Source organism: Ruditapes philippinarum, unplaced genomic scaffold, assembly GCF_026571515.1.
Source record: "Ruditapes philippinarum isolate M1 unplaced genomic scaffold, ASM2657151v2 ctg770_1_1_1_1, whole genome shotgun sequence".
Taxonomy (NCBI): Eukaryota; Metazoa; Mollusca; class Bivalvia; order Venerida; family Veneridae; genus Ruditapes; species Ruditapes philippinarum.
The window spans coordinates 485757-507848 of NW_026859620.1; the positions used below are offsets into that span (position 1 = coordinate 485757).

A 22092-nucleotide genomic window follows, 5' to 3' on the forward strand; every position below is an offset into this window, starting at 1 on the left:
CATAACAAATTATATAACAGAAGCAAGATGACCATGCAGATACAAAGAAAGGGGTAAATTCTTTCTTTTAACTTTGTTTTCTAGAATTGACCAGACAAAATTCTTTCTTTCAGGAGTGATTAATATTTACCAGAATATATTATACCTTTGTGTTCACTAATGAAATACATGTATACTAGTTTTCACAAAATAAGAGAATATTTTGGTTAATATACATGTACTAGTAGTTTTCACAAAATGAAGAAATGTTTTTGTTAGATGTAGTTTACACGGAATGAATTAATGTTTATTAGTTCTAGAGTGTCCAAAGCATGAAATTTAGTTTTCTTGGAATCGTATTTCATAGTTAAAGAATGGTACAAAATTGTTTAAAGGAACTCTACTGAGGTCCAAAAGCTTAAAAGTATGAAATTTGAATTCCTTACAAAGAACATCTGGGACACTTAAAACGAAGATATGCAAATGATAATTAAGAAATATACTCAGAAATAAATTGAAAATTGTATTTTCATGCTATACAATAAATTTTGGGTCATTTTGCACTACATGCAGTAGAATAATTATTCTTGACATACAGAGAGAGCGAATGATCTGAAATTTTGCATACAAGTTATTGGTTTAGACCTATATCAAATGGAGCATTTACCTCGAAAAATAACTTCCAGTTCCCTCATGTTAAAAACCACAGTGGAATTCCTTTAAATTGTTCTTTTTTGCAAAAGCTAAGACATTTTTGTGCCAAGTCTTCAGTGTCTGTATCTACAAAGAGAGAAAAACAAATAATGACACGTTTCAATTCAGTGATCATTGAAATATTCACTTTATCATGTCCTAAAGTGGGGCATATATCAATAATAATGGCCCCTGTATTAAAATAATGCTCCTTAGTAACCTCCTTCCAGTTCATGCATATTGTTACCTTAGTGCAGTAACAGGTTTACTCCTATTAAATTATATAATGAGTTAACCTGTTACTGCACTAAGGTAACAATATGTGAAGGTATATGTTTATTTAAAAGATAAAAAAGATCAACCTTGGTTATGATATTTGAAGTTATTATGAAGTTATAAAAAGTTATTTAAAAAACTAGCAAATTTTATCTACATTTCATAAGTAATTTTGTAATAGAAGCCGGCATTTTTGTAGGTCACCGACTCATCATTTAACTGTTGTTCAATGCCCAACCATTTTTCACCATTCCAGATTATCCATTTTTTTTTAAAAATATTAAAAATGGCTATGAAGTTTATTTGAGGTATTTTTGCTTCAACAGCCAGATGAACTTTTTGTAGAATGTGTGAGTTTTATTTTGTACAGATAATTATTTGGCAGTAGATGCCAAATAAAATATATTGTACTATATCATGTGGCATTAAATAGGAACACATAAAAACTGTGAACTCTCCCACTTTAAGCAGGGCCTCAGACTCACACTTTCTGCAGCCATATTTTCAAAAAAAAAATCTTAAAATAAGGGGTGTTTTCACAAATTAAAGAAATCTCCCTATTTTTGATGTCAGAACATCCTTTGTTTATTGCAAATTCTAAAATCACCCTCTTCTAGAATAAAAATCTCCCACTTGATGATCGAAAAAAGTTCACATGTATGTAATATTTCTTAAATTAATTGCTTAATCTTACATTTTGTTCACAAAATTGTTAGATTAATGTTATCAGACTTTTTAATCACATTCAAAAATTTTTAGAAACTGCAAGTGAACTCTGTCAAAACACCACCTCTAAACAAAGGCCATATTATGTCAAACCTGTATAAAGAGGCCAATCTGTTTGTTTTACAAAACCAATAAACAACCAACAGTTTGTGACTTTACCTGCATTAAGGCGCTACCTTTGAAGGAAAACCATTTTAAAGACAGCACAATGATCAATGGCCACTTTGTTCAGGTTATGTAGGGAATTCCAATTTGAAATTCTGCTTAAAAAAAACAAAAAAAAAACGAAACTTGCACATTTTCCTACTAGTAGTAGCACTAAAGTGATAGCCATAAAAATCTACACTTAATTACAAAGAATTTAGAGCATGATTATGCAGATTGTATAGAGATTACTCACTATTGTTTTACACAATTTTGTACAATAGGGAAATGGGCCTCGTAAGGTTGGTTGAAAGTGCACCCTAGACATCTGAACTCCTGTACTTCTCATTCTCTTTTGAGTGCAGTGATTATCTATATTTCCTTTTTCTGTTACACCTATATCTATGCATATGATGAAAGAAATACCCTGATTTGGTGTGCAACAAAAGATATTTCATTTTTATGGTATTTTCAATTAACAATTTATGCTTTGGTAGTTTAGCACGGAGGAAGGTAGTCTAGTACTGGTGTAACTCTCCAGGAACGATGGTTAGGAAACTACCCGCCTTATAATATGACTGAAATACTGTTGGGAAAAGGCGTAAAATTAAACAATCAAACAAAGACCAATGGTATTAATGCAAGACTGATCTGTACCTACAATTATTGTATAAATATGCTTTATTGCTTCTTTTTTTTTTAAGTTTTACATATATTTTTTAAAAAAATCGCTAAAGTTGATCACTGGGTTGATGAAGATGTATCAAAAAAATTACTCATAGCATTTAACAGTGCATTCAGGGAATTGGTGGAATTGTTTTCATAGAACTGCCTATTGACATATTAATTTTTGTTTTGTGAAATTATTGTAAATTTTATGTTGTTTTATGATTTATGTTCTTTGCATGATAATTGTGTGTGCCTGTGTGTGATTCTTTACAGAGTGGTGCGGTAAACAAGGTCAGTGCACGAGATAGAAACATATGTGCACGTGTATTCATTGCTTTATATAAATCAGCAGATTCCATGCATTGTATTCATAGATGAGTTTTATATGTCATTTGATGACAAGTATTTGAAAAAAAATCATAACCATAATGTAAATTGATCTGTGCAAAACAATGGTGCAGTATTAACCGCTTTTGTAAACAGACATTGCATAATAAGTTAATCAGCTGATTTATATTATATTTTACATTATACATCATTTTATAGAGCTTCCCACTCAGCTTCTTTTAGAAGTTTGAATTTCTTTATTCTCACGCAAAATTCAGTTTACAATGTTCTGCTTTTTATCCTAAATATATTGTAGAAAATCAAAATGTTTTCCTAAAATTAGTATGTTATAGAAAACTAAAATGTAAAAGAAAAAAACATGCACCTTAATTTAGTAAGACTTAGGCCATATATTGAATGGTTCTTCAAAGCTAATTTCAAGTGTCAAATTGTTTAGATTGTTAAAGATATTTACTTTGGACACAACAATAGATTTTAGGGTTTTTATTAAAAAACCCATCCCATTCACCAACATAGATATCATATATTAAAGAGACACAGAGTTCCAATAACATATATATGTAGATAAATGTAGAGTTATACAATAATTGAATATTCAATACAGATGTATCTTTATTTTGACAGTTTTCCATTTTTAGAAAATTATATTTAGGGTTTTTAATATCAAAGATGTTTTTTATCAAACTTATCCATGCTTTTGTTTTATATACAGCAAATTTATCCTTTTTACCTCAGAGCTTTGTTAACATACTATGTTTTTATTTTATATCTTATCATTACACAAAACAAGTTATTTAAAAAATAGTTACTAAAATTACTTTAGAAAATTTTCATATTTCACATGATCATATACATGAACTAATATAGAAATTAGATTTTTATTATATATTCATCATATTAATTAGTGTATTCATAATAATGATTATATCATTATATCATATAAAATATAGCTTTTTTGGTTCAATATGTTTTTTTGAATACAATATTAATACAATTAATATTTGAATAATATATATTAATATATGAATATAAATGTGATTTTCAAAATTCTGATCCAAGCCATTGTTTTATGTTTTACAATAACTTAATCAACCCATTGTTGCCCCTTTTTATATGCAATATTATAAACATTTTTTTGGAATACCTAAAAAGGTATTACAATAAAAGAGACCTTATGGTGTTTTGATATTTTCTTTTATTTCTTTCAAATTATTGTCTGTGTGCAAAAAGTGTACTGAAAACTGTGCAAAAAATGTTCAAAAAATTCATTTCTTGAAAGGTTTTATACAAGACTTTTGTATGTGGTATAAAATTTCTGTTTAAAACCAGCCAGTTTGAAGCTGGGTTTCCATGGGTTACCATGTCCCATTTTGCAACCATGGCCTTACCATTATTTATCAACATTATGTTAAAAGGCCACACAATATTTTTACCATAATTAATTCATTAATCCTGAATTGAATTTTAATGAAATTTTGCAAAGTTGGCTGAAGCTGCATGATGTAATAATGTACATGTCTACAAGTTTCAGTAAAATTTGTACATATTTATTGAACAGTGACCTATGCCTATATTGTAAACTTCAATTGCTTTTATATATAACAAACCATGAAAACAATTTTATTTCTGATTTTTTTGTGTGCAAATTTTGAATTAATGACTTGTCAAAGTCTTCTTTTATTTGAAAATTGTATCTTTAAAATTGTAATGCAACTTGTTTAAGAGAAAGAGGTTGCTAAAACGTATATGATAATGAAACGATAAGTTTCACAAATCCTCACCATAATTAAATGGTATACATGTATAATTGTCAATAAGCACTGGTTACATTGTTTACAATGTAAGGATACATTATATATGTATTTGTATATTTTTAGATGCATTTCTTGAAGAAAATTACCATTTTATTTCAGGACGATGAGGGAGCAGTGAGTTTCCATGGTGTAGCCTTTGTTAACTTAGCTCCACTTTTATATCCAGGAGGTATGTTGAAAATGAATATTGTTTTATTATTAAAACAGTTATTTGATTGGCTGTGATTTAGTCTCACAGACACTTGTAAGGTTGCGGTGACATTTGACAGTTATTACTGGTGGAGAAAGACTATATATCTCAGGAACAGGCTGTCTAGAACAACTATCCTGGATGCCGGCTAGATTATAAACTTCCTCACATGACAGACCCTCAACAGGGTTCAAACCCATTGTACCCAATTATGTACATGTAATTTGAAGTCAGTTCAAACTTCAAGCCCTTATAAAAATAATGTGAAAATTTTTGAAAGAAAAGAATCTTTAAGTCAGTAAATATGTGTAATGTTTCTAATTATAGAGGTTTTTTTTTAAATTATTAACACAGACTGCTGATTATAAATTTGTGGCTCTTTTTGTTTATTTAAACTTTATTAAAGGACTTCAATCATTTTGTGCATTTAAACGAAATTTTGATCATTGTATGGTTAGAATAAAGAAAACATATGTTTGATGTTACTTTTAACACTGTGTATCACATGTTAAAAAGTAATTCATTTTAAGAAATGTTTTGCTTTTTTTATTTATTTAAATTTAATACAAAGTATAATATTCAATTAACTATCCTTTTCTTTTTCATTATTTAGTGAAAAGAATCAGGGGTGCCTACAAAATACATTCCTACACTGATCAAGCACTAGCAGAAAAGGTAAGAAATCATTATCTAACCATTATTTTCTCTTGTATAATGTAACATTTCCCCTGCTAGAACTTAAAGTAATTTTGCCTAGAGCTAAATAGGCCAATTTCATCCATGAAGTCTTGATATCCCAAACATTGAGGGAAAATTGGAAGCTAGGCAAGTCTATAGGTTAAGGGTAAACAAAACTTTAATTACTCTTGGAAGTATGAAGAAATCATACTACCTTCCATTTATACTAAGTGTATATCGAAGGTGTATTGGCTTTATAACTTGATAATCCCATGACTTTAGATTTTGTGATATATTTTATAAATACTTCTTAAAGCATAACAATATCTTTTCTTTCTGAGCAAATTTTATATTTCTTTAATTCTATATTTATTCAGACTAAAAGAAAGATGGGACTAGGTGAGGAGGCAGCTAGAATTGCCAATAATATTCTTAACCGTAGCAGTGCGTCCCCTGGTCCAAAGAAAGGGGCCGGAGGAAAAGATGACAAGAAAGAGAAGGATGTTAAGAAAGGGGTAGGTTTTTGTTGTTGTAGTTTTCAAATTCTTCTGCCCCCCCCATTTTATATTCAAACCTTCCCCCGTGTATGTCTCTTTAATGTCACCTTAACATGTGGCTCGTCTAATAAAGCAGTTTTTTTTTCACAGATAAAATGCATGGGATTACAAAATTGTATGCGCAAATTGTTGTATGAAATGTAAAAAAAGTAAGTTTTCAGAGAAATGAATGTGATTTTTATTAATGCAGTTAGAAATTTTATAAGAGGTGAATTAAGAATTTTCATTATATTTTTACTACTTTATTTAAGGAATTTGTTCTTCTTTCACATGATATCTATATCAGATTGATTTATTAAAGCATTACTGGGAAATTCAATTCTAGACATGCTTTTGCTATTTCCTGAATACATGAATATTACACAATGTCAAGGAAACCCATGAATCAACATTCTCAATATGAGAAGATTTACCAAAATAATCAAGTCCTTGATACACAAAATTATTGATTTAAAATTTATATTTTATGAAAACTTGGGCAAGTAATTGAAAGTAATTGTTGATATTTGTCAAAAATTTGTGGTACATATTTGGTAGTAATAAATTAATGCTCAAGTGTAACACTGTTCCATATTTCAGTTGATTTCTCTTGACAATATTTGAGTTTTATGCTTCATAAATGAGCTGCGTCATGACATAACCAACATAGTGTGTTTGCGACCATCTTGGATCCAGACCAGTCTGCGCATGCGCACAGTCTGATCAGGATCCATGCTGTTCGCCTATAAACCCTATTACAAGTAGAGAAAATAAAAGCGAACAGCATGGATCCTGATCAGACTGCGCAGATGCGCAGGCTGGTCTGGATACATGCTGGTCACAAACGCACTATGTTGGTTTTGTCATGACGCGGCTCATAAATGTTTTGTTTTCGCCTAGGCTCTCACACATCAGGGTTCTCGTGTATGTATTTTTCCCTGTTAGAACTATTTTGTTGAAGAAGTTCATTTGAGTTTACTTACTTCCACTTTGTTTGTTTGAAATAGAATTTTTATTACAAGATAAATCAAGAATATGCTTTCTTGAGTTCAAATGATTATGCAAAGATTACTTAACCAAGCTTTTTTTATGCATGCTGCATTTCACAGCATGGCATATTTTTTCATTTAATCAACATTTTTCTTTTTTTAATCGATGCATGAAATTTTCAAAGTAATTATTTAACTGAATTTTAATAATTCATGTTCAGCAGAGAAATGATTCTTTGTAAACAAAAACAAAAATGTCTACATTGTTCATAGTATGTAACTTAAAATACAGTTCTCATCTGAGCTGTTAGTTATTTTGAAATTTACATAACAAGGAAGTGCCTTAATGGCTAAAAACACATGGTTACAGATTTCTGACCTCTAATCCCTGCTCTGTTCTGAGTTTGATTCCATTACTGGTACTGTGCAAGGAACCAACTGGTGTCTGTAATAGCCCTCATGGTCACAGATTTTTTACAGCATAACCTTGCCCTGCTGATGGTTTAACCCTGCCCTGCTGTTGTTTTAACTCTGCCCTGCTGTTGTTTTAACTCTGCCCTGCTGTTGGTAATTGACCTTGTCCTGCTGTTGGTTAATACATTTGTACTGCCCTGCTGTTGTTTTAACTCTGCCCTGCTGTTGGTAATTGACCTTGTCCTGCTGTTGGTTAATACATGTACATTTGTACTGTCCTGCTGTTGGTTTTATTCTGTCCTGGCTGTTGGTAATTGACCTTGTCCTGCTGTTGGTTAATACATTTGTATTGCCCTGCTGTTGGTTTTATTCTATTTCTGGTTCTGCTCAATCTGCTGATGCCTGAACTAATGTTGGTATCTGAAATAATACTAGATCATCAAGGCATATATCTATATTCTTTCATTAAAGTTTCTATCTATCTTTGCCAGTGTAATTGATACAGTTTAAAACCCAAATTAAAAAAATATTATTTGAAAGATTTTATACATAAATAAAAATCAGTGCCATTCATGTAGAATGGTAAAATTCTCATTAGTGATTCTACCATATAGTTAAAAAGTTCCTTCAAGTATTGACTCAATTCCACGATCCCTGGATTCTCGATAGTTAAAAAGTTCTTTGAAGTAACAACTCTCAATTCCACAATCCCTGTAAAAAGTTCCTTGAATAAATGACCCAATTCTACAATCTCTGGATTACCACAAAGCTAAAAAGTTCCTTTAAGTAAAGACTCATTCCCACAATCCCTGGATTGGGAGGCAATGATCCTAATAATAAGGCCAACATTCCCCCTCTTTTGAGCTGGTGAGAACCATAACCCAAATTTATGTATAAAATAAGTTTTGATGATATTTATCAGCATTCAAGACAAGATGATTCCAGGGTATGTTGTACAATATTTGAAGTGATAGGGAAGGACTTCCTTTCTGTCTTCCTAAGTTTATTCTGTAGTAAAGAAAATGGCTCAAGATTTGATTGGATTTTAATTTTCTTTTCAAAGAAAAAGATGCACTTTATATTTATTTTCTGTTGTTTTTTTTTTTTTTACATTTTGTTATCATTTTGGTTTTTTCAAGACAATTAAAATCAAAATAGTGATAATATGTAAAATAATCAGACCTTTTTTATTATTTCATAGAGTTTGATTTTTTTTTATTTAGTAGTCATGATATTTTGATTTAACAGAATAAGTTCGTGTAATTTCGAATACAAAAATAATCATACAAGAATGTCATCACAATATGAAAATTCAAATATCATCTCAATGTTGCTGTTAAAATTAACAAAACAGTTTTTAATAGTAAATAATTGTTCCCCATATGAGTTTCTTAGTAAAAAAAGCTTTACATGATTTGTATTCTTTTATTTTGAAAGTTTTGTTAATTTTGTAAACAATATATTAAATTGTCGTCATTTTTTTTAGTGGACACAAACCATAACAATTTGATAATTTCCATGCACAGTCTTAAAGGTCCTGGATTTTGGTGGGAGTGTTCTAACCTGTTTTTCCAACTGCTTTTTCTATGTAAATTTGTATTTCCTTTAAAAATATTAAATGATTTAGCGACGTTATTAAATTGTTGTTAAGGATTTAAAGTGTCTTAATATTAAACTATTATGAATGGATCAAAGCACTTTTTTTTGGAAATTGCAACTTTTAAGATATAAGATTTCAAAGGGATTTTATTCATATTCATTCTAAGAAAGAGATAAAACTTTATTTCCACCTTTTATTTTACTCATTGATGTTATGGAGATAATAGTTCATTGTTTATCTATTTATTTACTTTTTTTTATTTTGTGTTTTTTTTTTTCTGTATGTTTACCAAGAGTAGTTTCCCCTTTCTTTGTTTAGTTGTCCATGTATGATTTCACAGTTATTGTTTCCTTGTTTGCAGAGATCCAATAGTATAGCACAAACACATGATACCGAGGTTTGTAATCATGATCTCACTTTTATGATGTCACTTCCTGTGCATACTTGTCAGCACCGTGTTGTCACATATGACATCATATCTCACAGTGTTGTCACATTTTTTTCTGCATTTTTTTGTGTGTGCAAAATCTTTTTTTTTTAAAGAGATGTGCGTGCACCAATGTCATCATAATCAACATCATTCCTGATTTGCATAATATATTCTTTATGATTTATAAGTTTGCTGAATGAAATTAATTTTGTGTAAATATTGTTTAAATATCTGATTGATAAGTTTAAGGTATAACTTCCATCTTAAGTTTATGAAAATTTTGCTTTCTTCATAAATTTTCATATATGATATGACCTGGTGAGGAAGAACAAAAAAAAAAACAGAATAGGAATTTGACAAAAAGTATTTGAGTCAAGAAAAATATACTTGTTTCCTTATTAAAAGAATGGTGTCTCCTTCATATTGCGATGAGTTTACAAAACAAAAGCACTTAGCTGTAGAAAATGGATTTTTAAGGGCAAATACAATATTTTCCCATTCAGAAGTTGAAAGTTAAAAATGTACTTGTATGCTACTTGAAATTATTTTCAGATGAGCATTATTATAGTTACGGTATTAGTTTGCCATTCAGTCTTTCCATCCTACCATAGCACTTTCCTTATCTCTTGACTAGTATGCATCATAGACCTTTATGTAATCTGACATGGGGTTTCAGATCAAATGGGTCAAGGCCAAGGTCACTTATACTAAAAATACTTTCCTTCAACACACCGTATTACCGGTGCCAGTGATGGCAGATCACTGTAGTGATGTCAGATAGCTGAAATTTACTGCTCAGTACAGGTAGGTTATAAATTTGGTTGGTATTATTATATTACACAAATACGGCCCATTTTATTGCTATGAAATTATTCTCCATTGATTGAAGATACTATTAGGTAATTTTGGACTCGTTTTTTCCTGTTTTTAGACTATTTTGAGCAGGTTAAAAGTGACAGCTTCGGAAAAATCTGTAAAAATGTCTGTTTTTTGTTCAAAATATCTCGAGTTTCAAGTAAATGGCAGGATTTTGTGTTATTAATATAGACATTTATCCATTAGGGTCATGCAAGCCATACATCTACCCCGTTAGTCTTTTCTTGAAAGTTTAACAGATGTTCAATCTGGTCCGGTCGAAGTAAAATTGCTGCCTTTGTAGGCAGATACTTATTTTAAATGCTGCCGTCGATGGCAGAAATAACATGAAAGTGGCTAACATTCTGACAGAAAATCAAGGTAAATCTTTTGTCAATTCCTCAATTCTTTGCATCCTTTCAGTTGGTATTGAGATGTTAAACTATCATTTCTAATATTTTCTCAAGATAGAAAAGTATGGCATCGAAAAAGCTTTTTAGCAACACGCAGTTACAATACAAAATGTGATGATCCAGTACGACCAGATTGCACTACATGTATAAATAGAGCAATTAACATGAAGAAATTCATTTTTCTATATTCATGCATGTGTGTTTGATCTGTTGTGTCTGTCAGTTACATGCATACAATGCCATATGTATCTTAAGTTTAGCAGTGCATAATTCACTACCTTTTCAAGACATATCGCCATTTGCATATTACAGCGAGTAACTTCAGTAAATGGATTTTCATTTACTTGCATATGACATTATTTTCTCGAGGTAATAATGTTCAGCATATTTACTTCGACCGGACCAGATTGAACATCTGTAAAACTTTCAAGAAAAGACTCACGGGGTAGATGTTTGGCTTGCATGACCCTAATGGATAAATGTCTATATTAATAACACAAAATCCTGCCATTTACTTAAAACTTGAGATATTTTGAACAAAAAACAGACATTTTCACAGATTTTTCCGAAGCTGTCACTTTTAACCTGCTCAAAATAGTCTAAAAACAGGAAAAAACGAGTCCAAAATTACCTAATAGTATCTTCAATCAATGGAGAATAATTTCATAGCAATAAAATGGGCCGTATTTGTGTAATATAATAATACCAACCAAATTTATAACCTACCTGTACCGAGCAGTAAATTTCAGCTATCTGCCATCACTGCAGTGATCTGCCATCACTGCGGCTGGTAATACGGTGTGTTCAAGGGAAGACAATATTTCACAGTGAATAAATGGATTTGTATACTTCCTTCGCAAGAGAGGTGCAAGTTAAAATATATAATTTTGCTCTCAAGAAAGTTACAGTGATAAGAAGTAGCAGATGCGTGTGTATGCAAGACATATTACACAATGAAGTGTATATATATGTTTGCAAGACATGGTAGGTTAAAGCAACATTATGGAGCATTCACTGATGTAATCACATTTAAAATATTCTTGTTTCTCTGTTTGACATTTGGGAGAAGCAGTAAACCAGTCACTATATTTCACTCTCATTCACAAAGTGTTGTCTTTGTATACTTTATATAACAGATGAGTTTGACTGTGCCAGAGGTAAATCTGTAGTTGCACTTGTTTAGAAACATTTGAAATGATTATTTACACATGGAAAATATTAAGCACTGGCTTTTCAAATGCTATGCTTGTAGTTATGTATGTATAATAAATAGATTTCTTTTTGCCAATGATGGGGTTTGTGGAAGGTAAGAGGGATGGGAAGGGGGGAGAGGGGGGATTTAAGATATAATTTCTAAAATTTGTGACATTTTAATTATCATTTTAATGGCAGAGCATATTATTGCAATTTTATCTTGTGATAATTAGTCTTAGCATTCTTAGATGGTATTAACTGTCAATTATATATGGAGAAAGATATTAAAAACTGCTCAGATTCTTTTTTCAGTTGTTATACATTTTGGTGTCTCAAAGTATTGCCTAGGATATCAGTAATATGATAATGAAATTGCTTGTAATTCATGCAGAATAGAGAATTTTAGGCACAAAAAAATCATTATCAACAGAGTGTTAAAAAGTATGTTTTAAAAGTGGGTGGGGAAGTGAAATATTAAAACATGTGTAAATTTTTATTTCGAATGTACAAATAAAAATTATAGATGGACAGAAAAAACAAATGGAGTTGTACAATACAGTATTGTGCATGATAATTTGATGTAGAGAATTTTATGATCAGAATTAAAACCTGTAGCTTATATGTTATAATACTGTTTATATAAAATGCTTAAGGCTTACAGTATTGCATGAATTTTGAATTTTATGATTTCAGCAAATACAATGCTTGGTGACTGTCTTAAGATAGGGTCTTGTATACTCGCATGCCTTAATTTAAATTCTATGGAATTACGTCTGCTTATACTCAAAATCCAATTTAGTGTTATGACCTAACTACATGAATTTTGTATAATAATACAAGTTATGTTTTGTCTATTTGATATTTGGTACTCATTGTATGCTGTTTTAGTATGTTCAATTTTCTAAAATATGTACTGCTTGCAGGGCTTTTCACAGGTTGGTGAAGCAGCCCTGCCCTTAATTTTGAGGGAAAATTACACATTATATTTGCAAAAGGGGAAGAAAAAACTTGATGTTAATTCAATTTTTGGGGAAAATTGCATGTTTTTAAAGAGTTTTTTGGGGGGAAGCAGCCCTATAATAGCCCCTGCTATAGAAGGAAAAAAAGCCTTGGCTTGTTATAGCAAATGCTTATTGAGCACCTTATAGTGTTAGGAACACTTTGCATATTTTACATGTATGTTAGATTGCAAAAAAATAAAGCTTTTTAGGCAGAAATTAAAAAAATTTGGGCACAAGATCTTAATAATCCTGCTGGCAGCATGCGACCAATGCAGACCAAGATCAGCAGGCACATCCTTGCAGTATGATCATGGCCGGCACTGTTTGATATTCTGTCAGTACATATTTTGAAATTTTCCCTTAAAATGATAAATGGTTTTGTCTGCATTGAAAGATGGACAAGTCCATTTAAGATGATTAGAGTGGTTACAGGCTCTGATAACTTGGGACAGTCATCATATAATGTAGATGTTCATTAAACGCATGCATTTTCATCATAAATCATAATATTATTGGTAATATTTAAAACCTTATCTTTATAAATTTTGCAAAACCTTGATAATTGTTCTTAATCTTGTGTGTGCATGTAATTTGTTTGTGTTATGTAAATGTTAAATTCTTTCTTTATTCTTCTGTCTTAGAGACTTTGACTGAGAGAGCTGCATGTTTGTAATAATATTGTTGATATTGTTTTATTGTTGTAAGATGTGTCTGCCATGCTCATAATCAAACAAGTATTAATGGGGAAAATGGCAGCTACTCATCTCTGATATTTTTCAGGAAATAAAAATCGGGGAAAAAATGTGATTTATCACAACAAAATTACATGAAAATTGCCACCTTGGTTTGATTGAGTCTGTACATGAGGGATAATGAAAAAATTCAGCATCCCTCAATATAAGATATCAGATTAATGATGAATATAAATTTGAATTTGATGTTTGCAAATTTTTGAGGAATTTTCAAGTTTTAGATAGATACTTTGATGTGAGGGAATGTAATAAAAATGAAAAATTGAATTATATTCAATATTTTGGTAAATCAAATATTTAACACCAGTAGCTTGCTTTAACTGCTTGATGATAGTCAAAATATTAAACATCCGTTAGATCTTAACATGCTGGGACACAAAGTGCTTTGTTTTTGGCACCAGTATAGAGCTAGGCCAACCTCAACTTCTGTGCAGTTTGAGTGAGCTCTATATTGCTGGTAGCTGAATTTTTGTATTTAAATATTAGAATTTTGAATAGTTTTCCAAAATCTAAACAGAGCGAATTCAGTACAAAAATTCAGGGTGTAAATGGGTAATCAACATTTTAACTTAGCTGCTTGCATGAAAATTATTTAGGCGATTGCATGATTTAGGTCATACGCTGCTTTTCGAAAAAGCAAACACTGCCATTTTCCCTGTAGGTTTTAATACTTTGGTGATAAAAAAAACGAGAATGTACAAGCCTGTTTTTGTTAAAATGGTTGTGATATTAATTGTTATGTTTGTGTATCAGGATCACGACACACATGCCAAGGATCATCATGATCACAAGAAGGTAACAACTACGGTAGCTGTAACACCAGAGTTATTCCACGCATAAAAATACCACACAATATGCTTTGTTCGTGTTTTTTACTTTTTCGTGCAAGGAAAACAGACTGTATTATATAACATTACATAGAGAGTTTTTTTTTAATACGTTATTCATGTATTGCACACGTTTTTTTTGTGGACTTGGAACTATTTATCAATCACAAGTGGTCTCAATACTGCCTCTGTGTTAAGTGTTGAATCCTCCAAAAAATAAAACCCTGTGTGTTTAATTTTCATTTCGACATAAATTTTGTGTTGTATTTTTTTAGCCGACTGTAATATTTGTATGCGATGCATACAAATTTTACATACGTAGCTTTGTCATTTTTCTGGTATAAGGAATGCATGTGTCAACATTTTTAGGTATTATTCAGAATTTTCAGTGAAATGTCTAATACACTATATATATGGCTTAATTAAAGGACAGCATATGACATTGTATGTATGTCTACCTTAATATACATGTATTTAATATTCACATATTTTGCTTCATTCCTAACAATGGTTTATGGAATGCATGTGCAGTATTCTTCTTAAAGAGTTTATAGGCACTTTGAATATCAAAAATTACAGGAAAGTCATATACATGTAGATTGATATACAAAATATTTTGGATATAAAGGAAGAAAATGAATTTTAAAAAGATCCAACTTACTTCTAATAGAAAGGGAGATAATTAATCTGGAAAGATCTAGCATATTCTAATCTAAAGGGAGCAAATTAATCTTAAAAAAGATCCAGCATATTCTTATATAAAGGGAGATAATAAATCTTTAAAGGATCTAACATACTCTAATATAATAAAGGGAAATCCTTTGTAGGCAAACTAAAATAATAACCAAATCTGGAAACTTTAACCATTCATGGGAGTCACTGAGTATACAAGAACGTTGTTGTAAGAAATAATGATTTACTATCAAAATTTAAAGGGAGATCATTCAAGTTTATATTTAAATTTAAAGGGAGATAAAAGTAGCATGATAGTAAGTATATTTGGGACAGTTTTTGTGCTGTTATTATTCCAGTACCAAGCTATGGATATTTTAGTACATCGTATTTCAGTACTCTGTCAAAGTTTATTCCAAACTCTTACAAATTTGCTTGAACTTGTGCAATACAAGGCTTTCAACTATGAAGTTTAAGTCTTTCGGGAATTTCACTTTCAAAATCAACTCAGTCAGCTAACATTATAGAGCCTGGTCAGACTTTATGACAAATGTTTTGCAATTTTAACATGGTATTAAAGGGGTATTTGTAATTTGTTAAATTTTGACTGTGTTTTATCAATGTTTTTTTTTGTCATAGAAGATTATTTTCCTTAAAAAAAAAGCAATTTTTATTAGTGAATTTTATCTGTATGTACAAAAATGCTTATAGATTAGTACCAGAAGTTTCACTTCAAATACAGAATGTACTTGAAAAATGTTGTCCCCACTCTTGCTTAGATTTGCAACATAAATAATATATATTGCTCAGAGAATTGATTGGCGCATTTGATTTTTTGGGGGTGGGGCAAGGGTGCTAGGATTTTTGCAATGGTACTGGCATGATAACATTTTATTTATGCCGTGTCCCGTCAGAGTGAGACTTTGAATTATGCCAGCTTAGCTTACGTATCTCAGGATCCCTGTTTAAGTCTGTCGTCTGCAAGTCAATAATATCTTTTTAGATATATCTGCAAAGCTTTTGTATTATGTTTTATTTGGGTTTTGAATGGGCTTATGAATAGCTTTTAAATTTTAAAGCACAAATTTCAGGGTGTTGAAGTTATATCGTGTTAAAATAGGAGACTGTACAATATTATCTCCCTTGCGCAGCGATTTAAAAAGCTTATTTTAACATTTGTTGTTTTTTAGTTTTGTTGTTGTTGTTGCTGTAAGCAATAAATAACAAGTCAAAATTTGCTTTAATAAGCTTCAAGTATATAAACGTTTCATATATGAATTAATAAATTGAATATAAAAAAGCATTTTTAGTTTAAGTTATAATTATGTCTGTATGTGGAATGTACGGTGGCAGTTGTGTGCCATCACTGGTGGCACAAGTTAAGGAAAATGGCACATGCCAGCTTCTATAGCAATATTTTTTTTTTTTCTCACATTGCAAAAAAACTTAAGTGGAAATGATGAAAAAAAATGCAGTCTCACTATAATTTATAGTATATAATTTCAGATTAATAACTTAATGTAATATAATTTTAGATAAATTAAACTAGTGGGAATGTAACTTCAGATTAATAACATGTAGGAATATAATTTCAGATAAATGACTTGTAGGAATATAATTTCAGATAAATGACTTGTAGGAATATAATTTCAGATTAATAACTTGTAGGAATATAATTTCAGATTAATGACTTGTAGGAATATAATTTCAGATTAATGACTTGTAGGAATATAATTTCAGATTAATGACTTGTAGGAATATAATTTCAGATTAATTACTTGCAGGAATATAATTTCAGATTAATGAATTGCAGGAATATTATTTCAGATTAATGACTTGTAGGAATATAATTTCAGATTAATGAATTGTAGGAATATAATTTCAGATTAATAACTTGATGGAATATAATTTCAGATTAATAACTTGATGGAATATAATTTCAGATTAATGAATTGTAGGAATATAATTTCAGATTAATAACTTGATGGAATATAATATCAGATTAATAACTTGATGGAATATAATTTCAGATTAATAACTTGATGGAATATATTTTCAGATTTATAACTGGTAGGAATGTAATTTCAAATTAATAACTTGTAGGAATGTAATTTCAGATTAATAACGTGGTAATTAAAGTTAGTAGAATTAATAACTTGACAATTAAAGTGAGTAGAATTGGAGTTTATTGCGCATTTTATATTGTTTTTATCGTTCAGTTATAATGTTACATTAGTTCTGGTAAAAAGCCACAAGAAATTAAGGCATTCTGATGTGCATGAAAGTTTGAACTTTTTTCATCACAATAAAAGAGTCAAAATCACAACAGCAACAATAGAAGAAAGAAAAAAGGGGAAAAAAGAAAAACATTTAAGAAGGGACAAGAAATTTTTTTTTTTAACATTTATTCAGAGCACATGCACTTTTGATAGTTTTAAATATAGTTGTTGTTTAATGATTGTTCTAATTATATTCACATTTCGTGACTTCATATCTTTTTTGTGTTTGTTATATCACAATGTTTGTTATTGTCTCAAACTAAATCAAATTTATCAACAATCTTTAAGTTCTTTTGTATATTTCAGAGCATAATATAGTATTCATCAAAGTTCATTTGTAATAACAGAAATAACCACTCAGAATAATACTTTGTTATTGATATTACCATTTTTTCCCAATAATGATTTATACTGTTTGCCTGTAAATCTCAATTGCCAATCAAAACTGTTGAATTTGACTTTATTTGTATCATTCTCAAAACAGGTCAAAACCTCTATAGCAATTTTATTAAAGTGTAACTTTAAATTTTTTTAAAGTGGAATAGATTTCAAGACAGACAAATTTTTGACATTTGATTGGTCAGTTGTGGTCACACAGTTTAAATTTAAATGAACCAATGGCTAGGAGGTTGTTTTTTTTTGTACAGATAAAAGTCAATCATGGCTGTTTTGATTCATTGTCCGTCAATGAATTGAAATAACATGCACGTATTCCCTGTTATTTTAGACGTCACAGACGATAAAATCTGACGCAGGCTCAGAGCATGAAGCCCAAGCCCCGGTCAACCTTGAAGGTCAACAGTATGTTGATTCCAAGTCATACATCATGTTTGAGATCCGTCTAGAAAAACCACTCATCCCAAAACGGCCCCCAGAGGAGCTCGCACGTAGAGTCGCAGAGTACATCCCTCCAAGACCATTGTTCCCAAAGAGAACTGATGGAGCACAGAGGGTAAGTATCTTGTTTTTCAAATTCAGTCAGTATACTGAAGATTACGTTGTAACTTAATCATAAGATTTTGGTAGAATTTTAAAAATGCCTAATGTGTTATAAAAGATAATTAGTATCTACCAATTAAATTTTAAAAATCATTCATGTCAATGTTTTACAACAACCTTTGCGTAGCTAGTGAGTTATATAGTCTAAATCAATTTCTAATGTTAACTTAAAATGAATAAATTATGATTCAAGCATTATTTTAATGCAATAAAACATGTGTGCATGATCATTTTGCTAAACATTTATGTCTTGGCCAAAGCAGTTTTCAAATATTTAACAATATTTCATTCATTACCAGGCAGTTGAAGACTTCCACACCCAAGTTTCCAGTGTTGCTGGTCTTGTCCTTGATGAATTCAGGTAAGAATTTTGATCATGAAATTCTTAAGGTTTGTTAACTCTTTAACCTGCTGGAGTGATTAGCCTTTGCTACTTGATTTTATACTGTTAAAATTCCTGAAACTTTGAATGTACTGTTCCAAATTCAAAGCTTGGCAAATGCATTGCAGAAGTTCAGCAGGTCAAAGAATTATGCCAATGTCAAGTTTTTAATTTATGCTATATATAAAACAGGTTTTATACTCATAATAAGGTACAATGATGTAATGTTTATTTCTATGTATCTTTTGCATATAATTAAGACAGTAATGACAGTTGTGACAATATAGATATTATAAAAGTTCAATATTTATTTATTTGATAGGGACATGTTTGGGGATGAGCTCAGAACAGATGAAAATATTACCCAGGAGGCCATGGAATCTAGGTAGGTTTTTATTTCTTATTATGTAGTTATCTTTGTGAAATTCTCATATTCTTGTTAAGTTGTTTAGCCATTAACGAAGTCTGCCTGCTTAGCTCAATAGAGAGAGTATCAGATTTGTAAACCATTGAGCCCTTGTTTGGTCCTCTAGCATGTATAAGAATTTCTTTGTGACAAATGATCTCAAATTAGTGATTGGTAATATGTCACTTCCAGAGAAATTGGTAATTACTGGTTAGTTATCCAGGAGCGCTGTTGCCAGACTGGCCACTGAGATAAAACCAAATGTGTTAAAATCTGTGTGAAAACTAACAAACAAACAAAACAAGTATTTATTTGTTTTATACAGCAGATCATTGGTTAAATACCATGAAATGTTACTTTAAGTGCTTGAACTTTGCTATTAAATTATCGTTATTTAGGTTTTATATTAACATTGCATCTTGATTTTATCTTTTGAGAGTTTAAAGAATATTATATAGAATACGGAGCTTAACTGCTTATAGCTTGAAATGCTTATACCAATTTGTTTCTCTACATTTTGCATGCTTTTTTTTTTTTTAAACTTCTGGTCATGCATCATAATATTATATACTGTAGACAAAATTGTAATGAAGGTTTTTTTTGGTTGCAGACGGCAGAAGTTAATCTATGAGCTGAATGCATCTGGGAAGTATTTTGCCTTCAAGGAACAGTTAAAACACTCTGTTGTGAAAATTGTTAGAGAAAAATATCTGAAAACAACAAACTTTGAAGACAGACAAGAGTTGCAGGTACTGAACAGGTTCCAAATTGTAATGGAATTATAATTAGTATAGAACAAGGATTAAAATTTTACTCTTAAAATTTTGATTTTATTCACAATTTATATGAATGAGAATAAATCACCACTTTAGTGCAGAAATGGTTTAACTCCTACCAGTATTTAATTATATTGAGAATTAATATGAAAGTAAAATAAATACCAAATGAAAGTAAAATGTAGCATTTTAACACTTTTAGCAAATCCAAGTAAATAAACTACTGCCATGCTTGACCCTAAACCTGCTGGAACCAAGCGTTTAGCCTTTGCCATCAGTGTACAACTGACCAGCCTGTACAACCATGCAATCTGACCAGGCTCTATATTGTTACCTGCCTAACTTCAAACATGTATTTTCATCTTGACATTCCAGAAATTGGTAATGTAAAGTTCTGAAAATGGAAGCTGGAAACTTTTATTTTAAAAAAATCGGCAGGATTGGGGTTGATTTATATGTAAATCAAGGTTTTCTTTCCATTGTATTTAAGTTTGTACATGGACATTCCCTTAAAAGGTAAAGTAGAAATGGTATAGAATATGGTATGAAATATCTTACATTTAGAAATACCATTTTCAACACTTTATACATCACGTCAACTTGAAGAAAGTTAAAAACATGTATAAAAAAACACTGATGATAGTGTATGTGATAGTGTTGAACATAGGCAGTGGGTGTAAATTTTATGTCATATTTTTTCAGACATTCTTGAGTGAGTTGTATGTGTACCTGATAGACCAGATGCATGAGTCCCTCACCAAGACTCTTGCCCTCGAGGACCAGGCTCCAGTGCCTGCACCTCTCACAGACTCGGCACAGCTGAAACACTTTGCCAGGGAAGCTGAAGTCAATGGCAACTTTGAACTGGCCACAAAATATTACCAAGAGGTATGTGTATTCTTGTCTTTATTTGACACTTTTGCATATTATCTGCACATTTACCTAAAATCTTAATTTGGTAGCATTTTTACTATGAGGAAAGTATGTAGCTACATGGATTTTTTTGGGCTTATTTTATAGCTGATATTTGGTCATATTCCCAAATATTTTCCCAATCCACAGGAAAATATTCCCAATTGAAAGTATTGAATAACAAATTCTAAAATCTTTGAAAATAAGAGCTTCTTCACTGTTAACGTTATGGTGCTTAAATGTTTGAAGATGCCACCTTAGACAGTGATTCTTTGCGATTCATTTAATCACTGCAAAATTTAAGTCTTGCAATTTTCCCCCTATTTTTAACAAAACATTGCTGAAATTTCCAATTTATGTTCCCAAAATCCTGGAGAAAAACCCTGAGCTATGTCATTTCATGTTGCTTTAAGATTGTATATGTGAAATAATAAGAATGCCATTGCATCTTTTGTCACCAGTAAGATGCGAGAAAGGCAGTATTATTTTAATTGTATCTGCAGGACACAAACCTTGGCAAAATTTGAACTTGTTTTTCCATTCTTGTTCTACATTATGTATTTCACTTAAGCATTATTTAGCAGCAAGAAAGTACAAAATACAAAATATAGGTAATCTTGTTTGTGTGTAGTTAATATCAAGTTATTCTTTGAAAATTAGCAAAGCAACAATTACACACTCTTATGCAATGTGAAAATTGTCATTAAGTATGTTTTCAAATGTATTTGTTTAAATTTGCAGCGTATTGCACGTGACAGAAATGATCCCAGCCACTGGTTTGACTATGGAACATTCTGTCTATACATCAATGATATTACCAAGGTAGGTTTCTGAGAGCAAAAACAAAAAAAAAAACTTTTAATAACTTCACTTCTTTGACTAAACTTTGTAAAGTTTGTATATAAAATCATTCCATTGCCATCAAAAGTGTACATGAGACTTTTGTATTCTCTCATGTGAGAAAGGTATTTAGCTAGATTGGCAGAAGGGCCCCTGTATAGCCTACCTCCACCAGTAAATCTAGAAAGTGGCTGTATGACCTTAACAGTGTATGACTTGAAACCTAAAAAAAAAGATTTACTAATTTCAACTTATCTATTTGATAAAATTCAGCTAATAATAATTGTGTAACAAAAAT

General features: G+C 30.6%; 1 protein-coding gene across 23 annotated transcripts in view; it reads left to right on the forward strand.

Annotated features, from left to right (window-relative positions):
* Positions 1-22092, forward strand: part of LOC132757261 (cilia- and flagella-associated protein 70-like) — a 42516-nt gene that overhangs the window by 8108 nt on the left and 12316 nt on the right. For 5 of the 23 annotated variants that reach the window (XM_060748489.1, XM_060748500.1, XM_060748506.1 and 2 more), the window contains exons 10-24: positions 21-53; positions 2761-2778; positions 4749-4818; positions 5453-5514; positions 5895-6032; positions 8379-8402; positions 9418-9453; positions 14455-14496; positions 15497-15517; positions 18207-18431; positions 18778-18839; positions 19183-19245; positions 19877-20015; positions 20745-20930; positions 21696-21776. In XM_060748489.1, the coding sequence (XP_060604472.1) occupies positions 21-53; positions 2761-2778; positions 4749-4818; positions 5453-5514; positions 5895-6032; positions 8379-8402; positions 9418-9453; positions 14455-14496; positions 15497-15517; positions 18207-18431; positions 18778-18839; positions 19183-19245; positions 19877-20015; positions 20745-20930; positions 21696-21776 (1200 nt within the window). Of the gene's footprint in view, positions 1-20; positions 54-2102; positions 2121-2760; positions 2779-4748; positions 4819-5452; positions 5515-5894; positions 6033-6953; positions 6978-8378; positions 8403-9417; positions 9454-11890; positions 11912-14454; positions 14497-15496; positions 15518-17317; positions 17369-18206; positions 18432-18777; positions 18840-19182; positions 19246-19876; positions 20016-20744; positions 20931-21695; positions 21777-22092 lie in introns of all 23 variants that reach the window. The other 18 variants (XM_060748490.1, XM_060748491.1, XM_060748493.1 and 15 more) reach the window with 18 other exon arrangements.